This window comes from Geotrypetes seraphini, chromosome 2 (assembly GCF_902459505.1).
Source record: "Geotrypetes seraphini chromosome 2, aGeoSer1.1, whole genome shotgun sequence".
Taxonomy (NCBI): Eukaryota; Metazoa; Chordata; class Amphibia; order Gymnophiona; family Dermophiidae; genus Geotrypetes; species Geotrypetes seraphini.
Window position 1 is genome coordinate 89488104 of NC_047085.1, and position 18676 is coordinate 89506779.

At 40.9% G+C, this 18676-nt stretch overlaps 1 protein-coding gene across 2 annotated transcripts in view; it reads left to right on the forward strand.

Annotated features, from left to right (window-relative positions):
• Positions 1-18676, forward strand: part of ZNF704 (zinc finger protein 704) — a 148795-nt gene that overhangs the window by 19814 nt on the left and 110305 nt on the right. For both annotated transcript variants that reach the window (XM_033933282.1, XM_033933283.1), the window contains one exon: positions 661-908. In XM_033933282.1, the coding sequence (XP_033789173.1) occupies positions 661-908 (248 nt within the window). The remainder of the gene's footprint in view (positions 1-660; positions 909-18676) is intronic.

Consider the following 18676-nt stretch of genomic DNA (forward strand, 5'->3'; position numbering starts at 1 on the left):
GTGGGTTCACAATCCTGAGGCAATGGAGGGTTAAGTGACTTGCCCAGGGTCACAAAGAGCAGTGCAGAGCTTGAACCTGCACCTCAGGGTACTGAGGCTGCAGCCCTAACTGCTAGGCTACTCCTCCGTTCACTTCATTTAGGATTGTCAACATAGCAAATTCTTAAATGAGATACCTAAGTAACACACTTTTTGCAGTGGATAAGGTTAAAATGAATGCATTTACAGGATCTGAAGAGCATTTCAGTCATGTGTTGAGGACCACAATGGAGGACTTCAGGGATTGCATGTGGCCTGGGGACCAAGCGTTGGAGATCACCGCTCTACAAGTACCAATATATCTGAGTAATTAACATGTTTAATCAATTGTACAGTATACATAAATCTCAAAACTTGCAGACCAGATTTCATGCGCTATAGTAAATACTGCAAGATTTTTTATTTTATTTTTTTTACTAGGACTTCTATGCAAATAAACCCAGTAACAAACTGGCATGATGGCATATGTTGTTTTGCTATGAACAGTTTCACAAAATCTTTTACTTACATCTTAGTTTTTAAATGTTGAACCCCTAAAATGTCCCTTTAGAGACTGCTCTGCAATTGATCCTATGGGGGAGAGTCTGAGGTAAACATTCACATTTACATTTACCTTTGCAGGGAACAACCAATAAGCATGAGATGGCTTTTGCCACGTTTCAACCCGAAGAAGTAAAGAATGAAGTCAGTCAAACAATTTCAGGTCAACAATTGCTTCTCCTAGCCACGAAGGAGGAAGGAATAAAGACTATGAACACTGAAACATCTAGCAAGGCCTATGATCTTGAAAAGGAGAATACACGATCCGTCTGTCTTCTAGAGCAAAAACGCAAAGTTGTCTCTTCCAATATTGACGTCCCTCAAGCAAGGTAAAGACAGATTCATTTTTGTAAAAATGTTATGTTTTGGGCCCAAGAGATACAATATCAGACATAATTCCTCGGATTCTATATATGGCAATCAAAGTTGTGTGTCTAGTTTTGAGTGCACTTCCAAGATGCGCAGCTAAATTGGATAATGAGCTCTGAACAATTAATAATTGGGTGCTAATAATCAATTATTGAGGTTAATTGGCACTCATTAAAATTGACACGCACATCTGGATGTGTGCTATTCTATAAGGCATGGTGCCTAACCCTCATGCCCCCAAATCTGTATATGGTGCCTAAAGTTGTGAACGCTTTGCTATAGAATATGCCCAATGCACGCACAACTTAGGCACAGGCATTTAGGCTTGGTTTTAGATGGTCTAGATGGGTGTGCCTAAATTATATGACACACATAAAGCGCTAAGTGCAATTCTATAAAAGGTACACATACCTTATAGAGTTAAACAAAGCACCATTCTAGTCAGTGCTGATTTTTTTGGACAATATATATAGAATCAGGTCCGTGGTGTCTATCTGAAAAGGGGTTGTGGCCATGGCATATCGGGGGCATTCCAGAAAGTTGTGCACAGAATTATACAATACTGCTTAACTGTTCCTAACTTGGGTACGTGCATTTACACCAGGTTTTACAGTAGAAGGTTTAAGTCCATCACATAAGAACTGCCATATTGGAACAGACTGGAGGTCCATTAAACCAGTATCCTGTTTCCATCAGTGGCCAACCCAGGTCCCAAGTACCTAACTAGATCGCAAGTAGTAAAACAGATTTTATGATGCTTTTCCTAGGCATAAGCAGTAGATTTCCCCAAACCATCTCAATAAAGGCCCATGGACTTTTAGGAAATTATCCAAACCTTTTTTAAACTCTGCTAAGCTAAATGATTTCACCACATTTGCTGGCAAAGAATTCCAGAATTTAATTACATGTTGTATGAAGAAATATTTTCTCCAGTTTGTTTTAAATCTATTACTTAGTAGCTTCATTGCATGCCCCCTAGTTCTAGTATTTTTGGAAAAAATAAACAGGCGATTCACATCTATTCTTTCCACTCCACTCAGTATTTTTTAGACCTCTATCATATCGCCACTGAGCTGTCTCGTCTCCAAGCTGAAGACCCTTGTCACTTTAGATTTTCCTTATAGGGAAGTCGACTCATCCTTTTTATCATTTTCCTCACACTTCTCTGTACCTTTTCTAATTCCACTATATCTTTTTTGAGATACGGCGACCAGAATTGCACACAGTATTTGAGGTACGGTCATACCATACAGCGATAAAAGGGCATGATAACATTTTCATCTTGTTTTCTATTCCTTTCCTGATAATTCCTAGCATTCTATTTGCTTTCTTAGCCACCACCTCATGTGGAGCTGAGTGTTTCAATATATCCTCAGCTTTTCCTGGGCAGTGACTCTTAATGTGGGACCCTGCATCACATAGCCAACGTTTGGGTTCTTCTTTCTCACATGTATTAATTTGCACTTGCTCACATTAAATGTCATCTACCATTTTGATACCCATTTTTCCAGTCTCACTAGGCCCTCTTGCAATGTTTCACAATCCTTTTGCGATTTAACGACTTCAAACAACTTTGTGTCATCAGCAAATTTATTTATTTTATTCACTCAATTTTCTATACCGTTCTCCCAAAGGAGCTCAGAATGGTTTACATGAATTTATTCAGGTACTCAAGCATTTTTCCCTGTCTGTCCTGTTAGGCTCACAATCTATCTATGTAAAGCACCTGGAGCAATGGGGGGGATTAAGTGACTTGCCCAGTGTCACAAGGCGCAGTGTGGGTTTGAACCCACAAACCCAGGGTGCTGAGGCTGTAGCTTTAACCACTGCGCCACACACTAGTTATTCCCATCTCTAGATCATTGCTAAATATGTTAAAAAGCATCGGTCCCAGCACAGACTCCTGGGGAATCCCACGATTTACCCTTCTTCATTGAAAATATTGACTATTTAAACCTACTCATGTCAAAAGTTAGGAAAGGGATCCACGCTAAACACTATTTTATGTAAGGTGCGTACTCTACAAAGAGTAGCAGTTAGTTCTAAATGTTTTCATCACCATTTACTGAATCCAGCCGAAACAGCCCATTTTTAAACAAAGCCTTCAGGTAGGAAATGGGACCACCAGATCCCGATGTACACAATTTCCTGAGTATTTTACAAAATGTTTAAGGAACATGGAGTCTTTTTGTAAAATATGAGTAAGGATATGGGAAAATATTGTACACGTGTAGTTTACAGAGATCATAAGAACATAAGAATTGCCGTACTGGGACAGACAAAAGGGTTCTCAAGTCCAGCATTCCTGTTTCCAACAGTGGACAACCCAGGTCCCATGTACCTACCATGTTTCCAAAACATAAGACACTGTCTTAGCCCAAAAAAGGCACTAGGTCTTATTTTCAGGGATGTCTTATTTTTTTCATGTACAATGATCATCTTTCCCTTCCTCTCCTCCACCCCAATTCTTCCTATTTCATTTCTCTCCCCCCACGTGCATATTTTCTCCCCTCTCACCCATCCCCTTGTGCAGTATCTTTCTAACCCTCCCATCCCCCCCCGTGTAGCATCTTTCTATCCCCCCTCTGCCCCCTGCCGACCCATCTCTCCCTCCCATCCGAACCACGAGAACAAAATAAATATCTTATAACAAACCGACAGCCTTGGTAGCAATCTAGACAGGCTGCTTCGTAGCCTTCTATTTTCCGGGCGTTCCTCTGCCGCGTTGGCATCATATGGAGCAGTGGTTCTGAACCTTGTCCTGTAGGACCATTAGCCAGTTGGGTTTTCGGGATAGCCATAATGAATAGACATGGAACAGATCTGCATTCCTATCATCTTCCTTACATGCAAATCTCTTTCATTAGGGCTATCCTTAAAACCTGACTGGTCTTCCAGGACAGGGTTGGGAACCACTGATATAGAGAATCACACTTCCGAGAAAGCTAGGCACTGGAAACCTAGGCCAGGGTTTTCCAGGCCTACATTTCCGGCACCCATTTTTGCCGTGAACTGCGCCTTATTGTGCCTAGTGCCACTTCTGGTGTTGGCCCCGCCCATACTGGCATTAGGCATCGGTAGACACCTCTGGAGGCATAATTCTGGTGCTTTTTTTTAGGCACTAGTAGGCACTTTAAATTCATTGTTAATTGCCATTTCAGACAACGTTTCTCAATTAACTTAGATGCCAGTAGGGCACCTGCCGGCGCCTAAGTTTAAGAACATAAGAATTGCCGCTGCTGGGTCAGACCAGTGGCCCATCATGCCCAGCATTCCGCTCCCGCGGCGGCTCCCAGATCAAAGACCAGAGCTCTAAAATGAGTCCAGCCTCACCTGTGTACGTCCCAGTTTATCAGGAACTTGTCCAGCTTAGTCTTGAAACCCTGGAGGGTGTTTTCCCCTACAACAGACTCCGGAAGAGTGTTCCAGCTCTCCACCACTCTCTGGGGGAAGAAGAACTTCCTTACGTTTGTACAGAATCTATCCCCTTTCAACTTTAGAGAGTGCCCTCTCATTCTCCCTACCTTGGAGAGGGTGAACAACCTGCCCTTATCTACTCCCTTCAGTATCTTGAATGTTTCGATCATGTCTCCTCTCAGTCTCCTTTTTCCAAGGGAGAAGAGGCCTAGTTTCTCCAATCTCTCACTGTACGGCAACTCCTCCAGCTCCTTAACCATTTTAGTCGCTCTTCTCTGGACCCTTTCGAGTAGTACAATGTCATTCTTCATGTACGGTGACCAGTGCTGAACGCAGTATTCTAGGTGAGGGCGTATCATGGCCTGGTATAGCGGCATAACAACCTTCTCCAATCTGTTCGTGATCCCCTTCTGTATCATTCCTAGCATTCTGTTCGCCCTTTAAACGCCATTCATAGAATTTCCCCCTAAACTTTATCTGCTCATTTTTGTTTGATTGTGACAGAATATGTCATTGACATTTCCCATATTGTTGCAAACAAATGCCCATCCCTGCTATGTCTTATCTCCTCGCAGACTAAGTCACACTGAATATAGTAGAGGGTGTGTGTAATTGTAGCTTAAAGGGCAAAGTCAAAGAATTACTGTATAACTGGATAAGTCTTCTCAGTATGCAAATAAGCAAAATATATATCTAACTTGTAAAATAAGTAAAGTGTTCACATACACTCAGAATTGTGAAATTTGACCAAGAGCATTAGCTCCTATAGTCAAACCCACCGCCCCATCACTGTGTATGACTTATTTTGAAAAAGAGCTTGAAAAGGAATACTGTTCAAGTGCTCAACTATTTTTCAATGGCAAAAGAGAGAAAGAAGTTCCCACTTAGCTTTCAACTGTGTCAGCAGGTCCTGACATGGACCATGTTTCGAAATTCTTTCTCAAGGGACCCAGAGGGTGATGTAAACTGCTCAAAATGCCAAGGAATAAGAGTAGTGTGATACGGGCAAAACACCTTGTAATCATATACATAACATAATTTTGCTTCACTGCTTCATTCATATGACGTCCGTCAAAACATAACTTGTCCGTCATAACATAACTTTGCTTCACTGCTTCATTCATATGTCTTTTTCAAGCTCTTTTCCAAAATAAGTCATACACAGTGATGTGGCGGTGTGTTTGGCTATAGGAGCTAATGCTCTTGGTCAAATTTCACAATTCTGAGTGTATGTGAACACTTTACTTATTTTACAAGTTAGATATATATTTTGCTTATTTGCATACTGAGAAGTCTTATCCAATTATCTCCTTGCAGTACATGACTCTTCTTGGGAGATATCTTCTATCCTATTCTAAACCTGGAAATACTGTGTTTCCCCCAAAATAAGACCTACCCTGAAAATAAGCCCTAGTCGCCATCAGCAATGCTTCCCCTCCCCCACTGCGTGCTCCCCACCGACCCTTCCATCTCTCCCATCCAAACCCCGACCACGAGACTGAAATACCTTGTAACAAATGGCAGTGTATGCAGCACAGGCTGCATCGCGGCTTGTCCTCATGCCCGGCCGTTCCATGCTGCGTTGCTGATGACATCACCAGTGATGCGTTAGAGGAATGCCCGGACATGAGAAGGGCAGGCTGTGGTGCAGCCTGTGCTGCCGACGTTGCTGTTTGTTTCTACTACTACTATTATTTATTATTTCTATAGCACTGAAAGGCGTACCCAGCGCTGTATATTTTAACATACAGTCACTGCTCAGAAGAGCTTACAATCTAATTTAGACAAGACATTTCAGGGTTGGGAAGATTATAGTGGGTATAGGTATTTGACAGCAGTGAGGGGGAGTTAAGAGTTGAAATCAGTTTAAAAAAAGTGGGCCTTTAGCTTGGATTTCCAGGTATTTCGGCTCATGGTCGTGGTTTGGATGGGAGAGAGAGATGAAAGGATCAGCAGGGGGGTGCACAGCTTCGGTGTCGGGGGTGATGGGAGGGATAGAAAGATGCTGCACAGGGGATGGGAGGAAGGGAGAGATAGAAGCTTCAAGGATTCTGCTGCACAAGGGATGGGAGGGACAGAAGCTGCAAGGGTTCTGCTGCACAGGGTGATGGGAGGGAGAGAGGGATAGAAAGATACTGCACAAGGGGATGGGTGAGAGGGGAGGAATGATGCTGCACATTTGGGGGAGAGAAAAGAAATAGGAAGAATTGGGGTGGAGGAGAGATAGGGAGAGATGATCATTGTACATGAAAAAAAATAAGACCTCCCCGAAAATAAGACCTAGTGCTCTTTTGGGGCCCCAAATTAATATAAGATAGTGTCTTATTTTCGTGGAAACATGGTAATAGCTCTTGCTGTTTCCCCTTGAAAATTAACTTGCTAGTTATACCTATGAAAGATACTCAGGCATTTAAAAATTGAGTTACTTACAAATGTTATTGTATTATGTCAGCAAGTCACCGAGGCATACTTTTGGTACTCTATTCTAACTCATGCTCTACCACACATATTCAAGTTTGTATTACTTTTTCTGTTCTACAATGGATGGCCTCCCTAGAAAATGAATGATTATTTCTCACCATTGTTCTTTCTCATTAGGAAATCTATTCTGAGCCTTTTCCTCTCTAAGAATATGGCTGGGGGCCAAATACTAGTTAGAGGCTCTTGTTTTCCTGGTCTCAAGAGTTGATTTGCTATGCAGCTTTCATTTGAATGGAAATGCCCACATGATTTCTTAGAAAGAGCCTCTTTGCTGGATACACTGCATTAGTGGATATCACTGGTTGCTAGGTTCCCCTGAGGGCATACTAATTACCAAGGAGGCATACTTTACTCTCCCTGTAAAGGGTATTTTATTTTAAAGCAACTAATGAGAGCTTCCATGCCGGGACAGCCACTGAATCTAAATTTATAATCATTGTTTTTCCACTTCTCGGTTCCAATGCTTTGAATTCAAAGAGTGTTCTCTCATTATGTAGCACCTGAAGGGAAAATGAATAAACATTTGTAGAATGCTAGGTGGGAGAGGAAGTACTCTGCAGATTTTTATTAACTTATGGACTGAGGCTGAACACTTCGGTTTTATTTATTAGCAATTTCAATACATGTCAAGCAAAAAAACTTGTAACAAAAAATAATGGCAGAACCCTATATGAAACACTCAGAGGGAGTTCACCGGCACTCATATATCAGTCAAAATTACTGAATGATTTAGAAAGTCAATAAGAATCAATATAAGTAAATAATTATGAGACACTTCAGTATGGGCCTGTAGTATCAATAGCCTTTCCCGGCCCTAGACTGAAACTCATGGATGATCAGCACCAGGTTTAAAATAAACCTAACTGAGTTTTGCCGCATACATCATTGGTCTCTTCTATAATTAATGGTGCAGGTAACCCTGAGAGAGAAAATATAGGAAAGAGCGGCTCAAAAAGCCCCACTCCGCAACGGGATATCAATTGATACAAATAAAGTGCATAGTGCTAGAATACAAAAAAATATAATATAGAAGGTAATGAAAAATAAGTACAAATCTAAAAAGTGTATAGTAAAAAAAAAATTTCAATTTCTCTTTTTCTAAAGTTTATATAAATCAATCTGCAATCACATATACCAAATCATATATTATGCTGGTCACAATTCATATCCCCATTCATGAAAATGAAATGGGGAGTTGGAAAAGAACAGTCCCAAAATCGCAATTGATATCTCCAATAGTCTTGGCTCAATCTGAATAAATAAAGAACTTATCTGGATCTGAGCGAGTAATAATCTCAGTTCACAAGTGATTATCTCAGCTTGTACAGAAAACTTGTACACGGATCAGTCAAATACAGGTTCAAATAGAAATATTAACCTTCAATTTAACATAGAGTAAAACCTAGACTACTCTGCAAAAAATACATTAAACCTCTATAACAAAACCAGACCCGCCCGAAGCTTCACCCACAACACTATCTACATAGCAAATCAAAAAATATTCAAACCACTCATTAGGCATTTACTAGTATCATGACAATACTCATGTAATCCACCAAATGTATTTCGTAGCATCATTACAATTCTTGTGTAATCCACTTTGAACCGTAAGAAATCACTAATGTAATGTAATAAAGGAAAGGTCTTATCCTAAATTTTGAGGTCTAATACCATATTTTGGAGAAAAATTAGGAAACTATTAGCTAACATTTAACAGGAAAAAAGAAAGACTCTTGTCATGGATAGAAAAAAGGAATACTGCTTAAATAGCCTCATCACCACAACCAGGGAGAGATTGGCCTATTGATCTTTTAGTAGCCAGAAAAGAGGGGAGGTGAGATGTGTCCCAAAAATGTATTTAACAGTCTGATACACTACAATGCATTTATATGGGCATTTCAAGAAAAAAAAAAAAAGTGGCCCTAATTGGAGCACCCATTGGCAGAGCAAAAAAAATTGTTTCTGTTATTTTTCAGTATCACAATTCAAATCAGGAAAAACATATACCTTAACCTCCTCCCTACCCCCCAAAAGCCTGTCTCCATACTTAAAATAACATCCCAGAATTCTCTCTCTCAGAGCTGCTATCCAAAGCTAATATAAGTGTTGAAAGAGTTCAATTTATTTGATATACCGCAAATATAAAACCAAGGTTAAAATCTCAGTGGTTTACAATATAAAAGTATATATAAAAAAGGGGAGGGGGCCAAATACAAACAAATTAACAAAATTCCAATTGAACAGACAAATTTAGAAACATAAGGAAAAGAAAAGAGATTGTCCCCTCTGCCATCTACGTTTAACAAAAATTCCAATTGAAAGGACAAATTTAGAAACATAAGGAAAAGAAAAGAGATTGTCCCCTCTGCCATCTACTTTAACAAAAATTCCAATTGAAAGGACAAATTTAGAAACATAAGGAAAAGAAAAGAGATTGTCCCCTCTGCCATCTACGTCAATATTTGGCTTTAGAGAATCAAGATCCCCTTAAACAGTCTGACTCCCTCTCTTCTTTGAAGGAAGATAATATGCTTTTACTTACCATGTTTCCCCAAAAATAAGACAGTGTCTTTTATTAATTTAAGGCCCATAAAATGCATTAGGGCTTATTTTTGGGGTGGGGCTTATATTTTTTCACGTACATGATCATCTCTCCCTTCCTCTCCTTCACCCCAATTCTTCCTCTTTCCTTTCTCTCCCCCACATGTGCAGCATCTTTCCTCCCCTCCCATCCCTCGTGCAGCAGGACCCTTGCCCAGCTTCTGCCCTCCCCTCCCTCCCATCCCTCATGCAGTAGGACTCTTGCCCATCTTTCCTTCCATCCCTTCCCTTTTGCAGCAGTACCCTTACCCAGCTTCTATCCTTCCCTCCCTCCTATCCCTTGTGCAGCGGACCCTTGCCCAGATTCCCTTCCCTTCCTCCCATCCCTTGTGCAACAGAACCTTTGAGCGAGCACCCCCCCGAGCACCCGCCCCCGCCATGCAACTGAACCCCCGTCCCTCCCTCCCATCTGAACCACGCCAACCGCGAGCGAGCCCTACATACCTAAGCAGTGTCGGGCTGGCAGCACTCTAAACAGGTTGCTTCGGCCTTGTCTGCCCGTGAATTCACTCTGCCGCGTTACTGATGATGTCATCAGTAATGTGGCATAGAGAATTCACGGGCAGACAAGGCAGAAGCAGCATGTTTAGAATGCTGCCGGCCCGACGCTGCTTAGGGAGGTACCATATATAGGGCTCGCTCACGGTCGGCGGGGTCAGATGGAAGGGAAGGAAAGATGGGGGTTCGCTGCACGGCAGGGGCGGGTGCTCGGGGGTATGGTGCTCACTCAAGGATTCTGCTGCACAAGGGATGGGAGAGAGGGAGGCGAAACTGCTGGCGAATCCCGGGACAGGGCTTATTTTTGGGGTAGAGCTTATTTTAAGACCTTCCCCGAAAATTCTGCTAGGGCTTATTTTCGGGGTAGGTCTTATTTTTGAGGAAACACAGTAGTTATAAAACCTCCAGAAAGTATTGCTGTGCTGTATGTCTCAAAGAGCTTTGTTTTATCTTATGGAAAATGAACTGATCTTATATTTGAACTCCTTGCAGAATTTTCAACCAATTCTAACTTTAAGCATATCCCATTTACAATTTTTTTTTTGTTTGTTTTCAAAGCTTTATTAAGAAAATGAAAACACAAAGAAATATACCACAATCTGGATACAAAAACAACCAGAAACTAACCAAAACACAAGATAAAAGGGTCTACCGCGTGGTGTCTGCGCGGAGACAAAAGACACTCACCAAAAATCCAAGGACAACCCACCCCCAAACCCCTCCCCCCAGAACCCACCCCTTCAACCCCACCCCCCATCCCTCCAAGCACTCCAGTGTCATAAATTCAAGAGAGCACTTCGAGCAACCAGGAGACAAATTGTTCCAGACAGGAGCCCAAACCGCCCGGAATTTCCTCCATTGACCAGGGCCACTGTTCTTAGTATCCAAATATTCATACTTCAACAAGGTAAACATTTCATTTTTCCACATTGTGAGAGTAGGCACATCGGCCTGCCTCCATAACAAAAGGATACATTTACGAGATAACAAAAAAGCCTTCTTCAGCAATAAGGAATTACCCTTAGAAAGTCCCAAAGAGATAGATTGGTAGAAAAGGAAAACATTCGCTCCAAGGGGAATCCTTTTCTTTAGGATCGTCTGTAGATGAAGTTCAACAAAAGACCAGAAGGTTTGTATTCTGTCGCAGGACCAAAACATATGAAACAAACCAGCAGGCGCAAAACAACATTTAGGGCATTCAGCATGAGCAGCAATACCAGCAACCAAGGCCCTGTATGGGGAGATGTAAAGTCTCAACAAGAATTTGTAGTGCTGTTCCTGCAACACCACCGAGCGAGTCAGGCGCAGAAGATGTCGCATGAGGAGACGCAATTCCTCACCCGTTATCTGCTCAGTAGAGGCAAGGTCCAGATTCCAAACAACTGCCACTGCTTCATAATTCCAAGGCACTGTAAAACTTCCCAAGCTGATCTGATGAAAAGATAAACACATACTGTTCGAACGGGACAGGGTCAAAGTCTCCCAAACCATATCCGCCTTATCTTCATTCAAAGTAGAGCGGTCCAGGGAGTGCAGATAGTGAATGACTTGACCATAATAATGCCAATCCTGAGTCTGCAAAACACCCCGAGCTTGGAGATCAGGGAAGGAAACTGGAAGGCCCTGTGCCGTCACCACTTCCCGTACATAACAAAGGCCATTGGTCGACCAAGTCCGCAAGTAAGTCTTAGAGTCATCTGGATCCAAATCCCGATTCCCCCACAAGGGCAAGAGCACTGTAGAAGTAAAAGGCATTTGCATCCGTTTGCATGACCATTGCCAACATTGTCGCATAGATTTCAACAAAGGATGAGAACGAGTCGGGAAAATCCGATAGGGTTGTTTCGCATGAAGATAATACAACAGATGTGTAGGTGCCATTAATTGTTGTTCCAGGGATACAGGAGTATAATAGGTAGTATTCTTAATCCAGTCAACCAAGTGGCGAAGGAGACAGGCAACATTGTATTTCCTCAGATCCGGTAATGCCAAACCGCCTCTCCCCAGCGGTAAGGAAAGTTGCGCTAAAGTCAATCTGGGCTTCCTATTGGTCCAAAGAAATTTATGTATAACTTTTTGATACAGACCAATATCCTTATTCGTGATATACATAGGAAAAGTTTGCATCACATAAATCCATTTCAGGAACAGTACCATTTTAAACAGCGCTATCTTCCCCCGCAAGGTTAAAGGAAAAGTGATCCAAAGAGCCAATAAATCCTGGGTCTTTTTCAACAATACATTCCATTTACAATTTTTATTATTATGCATTGCAATGACTGCAATTGGGATATAACTTGTTCCAATGCAAAGGTTACCAGATTCAGCTCTACTGTAAGTTTCTTCAATTTCAGTCTCACATTGCCCAAGTCCATCTTCTAAAATATTAATTTGCTTTGATAGGTTTTGTATTTTAGGGAGAATAGTCTTTGCAGACCAATGGTATCTAAAGACATGTTGGCAGGTTTACTTATGAGAGATTTTGGAAGAGCAGCTGGAGATTCTTTTCCAATTCTTCCTACCTTCTCCTGACCTTCATTGCTACCATATCCATGGACAAAATCTCTCTCTCAGTTGTTGGTTACCCTTAACATCTGAAAGCTGTTGTGGAGTAAGACCTGATGCCAGCACAGATTGTCTCAGTAGTTTTTGAACGTTAGATGCATCAGACAGATACAGCCAATTCCAGGAACAAGGTTCTACTAGTGAGCTTGCTTCATGCAGGTGGAGTAAGGGAGCTGTTGAATCTGGATTCAAAGATGGTTTATTTCTAAAAGATCCTAACTCTTCTCTACACAACGTGGAACCCTGCAGGAGGTTTCCAACCAGATTCTGACTTTCTTTTACTCCGTGGGTCACAAAGATGTTGATGAGCCCAATTGCAGATTCTGCTAATAACTGAACCAATTAGCTTGACTTGTAGTAAGATTTATGGTTGTACTAATCAGTTACATAAACAAGCTACGTGTCTCTTAGTTTTCTAGGGAAAACCATAAACTCCATTCAGGTTCAACAAGCTTTGCCTACTTACACGACACAGAGACATAAGAACATAAGAAGTTGCCTCTACTGGGTCAGACCAGAGGTCCATCGTGCCCAGCGGTCCGCTCCCGCGGCGGCCCATCAGGTCCACGTCCTGTGAAGTGGTTTCTGACTATTCCTGTAACCTACCTCCACTTCTATCTGTACCCCTCAATCCCCTTTTCTTTTAGGAACCTATCTAGACCCTCCTTGGGACCCAGGCTATGAGAAATACTTTATTAGAAATATAAAAATATAATTCATAAGCCAGTAGCAAATAATGATTATTGTTCACAAAATATCCGAATACATATATGAAACTCAGTACACAATTATCACACCACACTTGCTAGATAAATGAGTGAATATACTAATTCTTACACACACTAAATAATTCCTTATAATAATAATTCCTGATTAGCAGCAACTAAAAATATAGCTTATCACTCCGAGTAACTTTACATCTCCTTATCCCGAAGACAATAGAATTATTTTATCTAACCCCAGCTGATAAGATAGATAAGTTCCTTATCTCACCATCCGATTAGGCCGTAGCACAGAATCAGGCGAAAGGGAAGACGTCTTCTACTCAGCACTGAAAATAAGAATTCTCTTGGTACAGGAACAAGAGTATGTTAGTCACTGGAACAGCTGTAAATTAGGTTGGCAGCAAAGGTTTCCTTTATGTGATGGAATCCAGATGTATAAAAGTCCGGTTTCTCTCTCTCAGGCAGAGAGTCACAAGAGGTAACTTTTCAGGTCTTAATTATTATAGAAGATGTGCAGAAAACACCTGTGTTAAGATGTGAACTTCCTCACATCCTAGCACAGACTAAATTAATAATTAGGCCCCTTCTATTCGGTTCTCAGCAGATGACTTCTCCGGACCAATCCAGAAACAGGACTTAGATTAATAGCCTTTCTGTATAGAGTCTCATACAGGCTGTGAAACAGAGGCATCTTCGTTAGATAAGAACAGCATAATAGCCATGCTTCCCCCAAGATTCACACAGGCTGAGCATGTAGGCATAGCTGGATGTACTTGACTAGAATACAGTTCTGGTACATACCCAGAATGCATCAGGCAGAAACAGCAAAGATGTATTCTTCTTTCTCTTCTTGCAAGGTTTAGGCTGGAATAATTTCTTGCAAACAATGGTTCAGGCTTGATGATGTCAGAGAGGCTTAACCTTCAGGTGTGAATAAGGAAACACCCCTACAGACTGTTTACCTCCATTTCCCCATATTAACAGGCACAGGTACAAACCTAGTTTTTCTTGTTGCATAGGATTTTTTGGACCCCAGTTTGTTTGCAAAAGTTAGACAGTTCTAAATCTAATAGATACTGCCATTATCATGTTGATATAGGGACTTTGGATCATCTGTTATTCTATTGTCCTTTGATACTTAATTTTTGGAAGTCGATATGAGGTCAAATTAATGTTGTACTTGGGTCATTGATTCCATTGACTTATGAAGTCATAATCTTTGGTACTCTACTACATGCTAAACCCCCCTATGGATCGTTATAAAAGCCGACTTTTCTTAATAATGACTGGAATAGCCATGCAGATGATAAAAAGCAATTGGAAGAGTTATGATAGATTTAACTATACTTTCTGGTGGGCGAATTTGTGTTCTAGTTACAAATATGAAAGAATGAATGCTGAAATTTTTGGACATACTAATGCATTTAAAATGGTGTGGAGCCCATTGACATCATTGATTGCTTCAAAATAGCTGTCGTATACCATTTCTTTTTATCTGATCTCCTTGCACATCCAGGGTGGGAGGGAGGTGGTGGGAAAGCATTATTGTTTGCTATATCTATTTTATTGAAATTATATATGCATTTCTACTTTTGTTAGTTAAGGGGAGGAGGGGGAAAAATTATTGTTTTCAAATTATATGTATATTTAAAGTGCTTTTCTTGATTTATGTTTAAATTCATTGTATTGCATTGTTAATATTTGAAAATTAATAAAGATTTACAAAAAAACCCCTAAAAAACAAAACAGGCACAGGTAGAAAAAGAAGCTTCTAGTGTCTATCCATGACAGCTATCTTGGACCTCATCTCTGAGACGAGCCTGTACACATTTAAAAAGCTAGTGAAGAGAAGCTTTCCTTCTTTAGTACCTTCTGAAAAAACTATTCTGGAATGTTTTAGAGGCTGTCATATTTCTTTTTTTAAACTATGAACCGAAAAAAACACACCACAATGTTTTTTGTCATATTTTACATTACATTACATTACATTACTGATTTCTATTCCGCCTCAACCTTGCAGTTCTGGGCGGATTACAAAAGAGACAATTGGACATTTCCAGGATAATTACAGAGAGAATTCTGGTCATTTCCAGGAGAAGTTACAAGAATAATGGAACTGTATATTTCAAGAGCTACAAGATGCTGTACAAATAGGAAATAGTGCAGATCCAGTATATATTTTCCACAGAACGCAACCAATTCTTATGAAATTTAGTGTATTATGTCCTGAATGAAGTTGATGTAAAATGCTCTAAATATTTCCCACCACTCTACAGCACTACCTTGTGAAAATGAATTGTGAACTGAATAAAAACACATCAAAAAGTTTTATGGCGTATCTTGCAGAAAAATGTAAAGTCAAAAAGTAACATTTCAATTAAGCAAATATTCAAAGTGTGCTGCCTTTACATGAAGACACACCTTCAGCCTTGGCGGCTACTGATCTATAGACTTGTGAATGATACTCTGCTTCAGCTCAGCCCAAACAGAGAGGAGGCACTGTTTAAGGTCTTCAACGTCAGATATCACTGTCTGGTAGACGTGTTGCTTTATCAGCCCTCAGATCCAGTAGTCAACTGGGTATAAGTCTAGTGAATTTTCAGGCAAGAGGTTTAGACCAATGAAGTCTGGGGTCTCCTGATGTAGCAGTTCTACGCTGTCCTATACCCAATGTGCTGGGACATTGTCCTGTCGGAAGATAAAGTAGTCTTCTGACATGCGATGGGTCACTGGCAACAGCTTCTGCGTCAAGAGGACATCCCGGTAGTATGCGCCTTTGATCTTAACCCCAGGATTAATGAAGGACAGATCTGTGAATCCGAGTTTCGAGATTCTGACCAAGACCATAACTGATTGGCTGAAGGTCGGGCAAGCACTTAGTTGACATTTAGCATTAGCCTCATGCTTCAGTGTTGTTGTAGGTACGTACAGGCCATCATTCTGTATGTTAATCAGTGGAGCTACTATACATATTTTTTCATCCTTAAATCAGATGAAGCTGATGTGCATCGGGTACTTGGTCAAAAGCTGCTTGCACCATTTCAGGCATGTGTCTTTGTTGTGTAAAGTTAACTCTTGGGCACAACACTTTTTAAGACACTTTCATTTCAGATGATCATAAATTATCCTAACCACAGTTGTCTTGCTTATTCCTGCTTCTCTTGCTATTTGGTGAGTTCTTTGATGTGTTTGTGGTGCGTCCTCCTGGCTTAATACAAGATCTTCTACAACTTCAATGTGCTCTTGTGTGTGAATCGAATGCGGTTGTCTGCTGCCTGGCTTACGATCCACAGTGCTTGGATCTTGCGTATCAAGGCCAGTTTTGTTCTAACCCTTCGGTGGGAACTCTTTCAACAATTATCGACTGCTGTAACCTTTTAGCAATATCAAGTTCTGTATCAGAATTTGGTCTTCTGCAGTGAAAACCATTTTGATACAGAGATTGTGTACAAACTATTGTCTGCTTCTGTACATATCCCATAGCAACTATTCATTTTCACAAGGTAGTGTTTCTGCTCATATCCCATAGCAACAGAATCTTACAATACTCCACTATTCACTTTTCTCCATTTAGACAACTGTCCATTTAACCCTACTGTCTGTTTCTATCTTTTAACAAGTTCTCAGTCTATAACTGAGCATTGCCTCCTATCCCATGACTCACCTTAATCTACATGTTTATTCATGCCTTCAAATAATTTGACAGACTGGTGAGGCAAGATTTCCCTTGGCTGAATCCATGTTGACTCTGCTTGTCTAATTTTGTACTTTACAATCATTTCTAGAGTTTTGCCTGGCACTATCAGGCTTACTGATCTGTAATTTCCCAGATCACTCCCGGAGCTCTTTTTAAAAATTGGTATTACGTTGGCCATATTCTAATCTCCAGGTAACATGGATGATTTTAATGACAGGTTACAGATTACCAATCGTAGATCTGCATACCCTGAAGAAAGCCACAGCATTTTGGCTGAAAAGTTGGTTCTTTCTACACAGATGTGGCAAGACCTGGAAACCTGTTACAATCAATTGCATATGTGTTCGATATGTCAAATGGTGCTTAGATGGTGACTCCGACAGGTATTGGGTAGACTTGCATGGTCTGCATCCCAAATATGGCAGTTCAGTATAGGATGGTCTGGAGAAGGCTTCAAGTGCCGGACAGACTTCTTTGGTCTGTGTCCAGGAAATTGCAAAATAGTTTGGATAGCTGAAGTGGGCTTTGATGGCAACAACAGTAGCTGGAACCTAAGTACAGTGCCAGGTGGTCTTCTAAGGTCTATGTCCCATAAATGCCAGAGAGCGACAATTGAATCATGAATTAATAATGAGCATGACTGTTCAGCAGACTGGATGGACCATTTGAGTCTTTATTTGCTATCATTTAGTATTTTACTTTGCTACTTGGATCCTCCTTTGTATTTCTTTGCTACAGTCATTATCTTTGGTTATTACACTTCTTAAGTACACAAATTGGTCTACATATTCCAACATTTCACCTTCCAGATGCTGACTTCTCTACACTTTTAATTGTTTTTATTCTTTTTATCATTATTATTTTTATCCCACTTATATATCCCCAAGGGGTTCCTAAGCGATTCACATTCAAAAAACCGACAGGTCTGCAGCAGTTGGGTTTGTTAGTAGTTAAACCCGACTCAAAATAGCCAAGCAATTGTTAGTGAATCAATCGCTTGGCTTATTTTGCATGGGGTTTTACTAATTTGCATGGGAGGCTCGGGATCGGATCGCTATAGGCCTTAATGAATAGTGCAGGAGGGAAATTTGGTCGCAAAGGGCTCGCAAACCGATTGGTACACAATCGGTTTGCTTAGTGAATCTAGCCCATAATCTGCCCGATATTCAGCAAGCAGCGGGCACAGCTATGACTGCCCGCTGCCAAGGTTAAACCCATTATATTCCGTGTTGGGCTGTTTCCAGTTGGCATTGAATATCTGGGATTTTCAACGCTGGTTAGCACATGGCCGGTTAAGCCGATATTCATACTTAACCAGCCATGGCTTAGCAGCCAAGATAGACCTGTTTTTATGTGACCATTTTTGCCCACTAAGCTTGGCGCTAAATTTCTGAATATTGGGTCATGCCCCCGGAATGGCCGCAACATTGCTGCTTAAAGCCCACTTTTTTGAAGCTACTTTCAACTTTTAATTCCCATTCACTGTCAGATACTTATGCCCTTCTGCTAGAAACTCCCCAACCCTGAGATTTCCTGTTTGTCTGTCCAAATTAGATTGTAAGCTCTTATGAGCAGGGACTGTCTATTGAAATTTACTGCGCTGCGTATGGCTTTCAGAGCTATAAAAATGATATATAATAGTAGTAGTTATTTTTCAGCACTAAATGGGCATTTTCAGTGGTGATAACCAGTTAAATGCTGCTTAAAATGCCCAGTGAGCCACTAAGATGCAAGTTAACTAGTC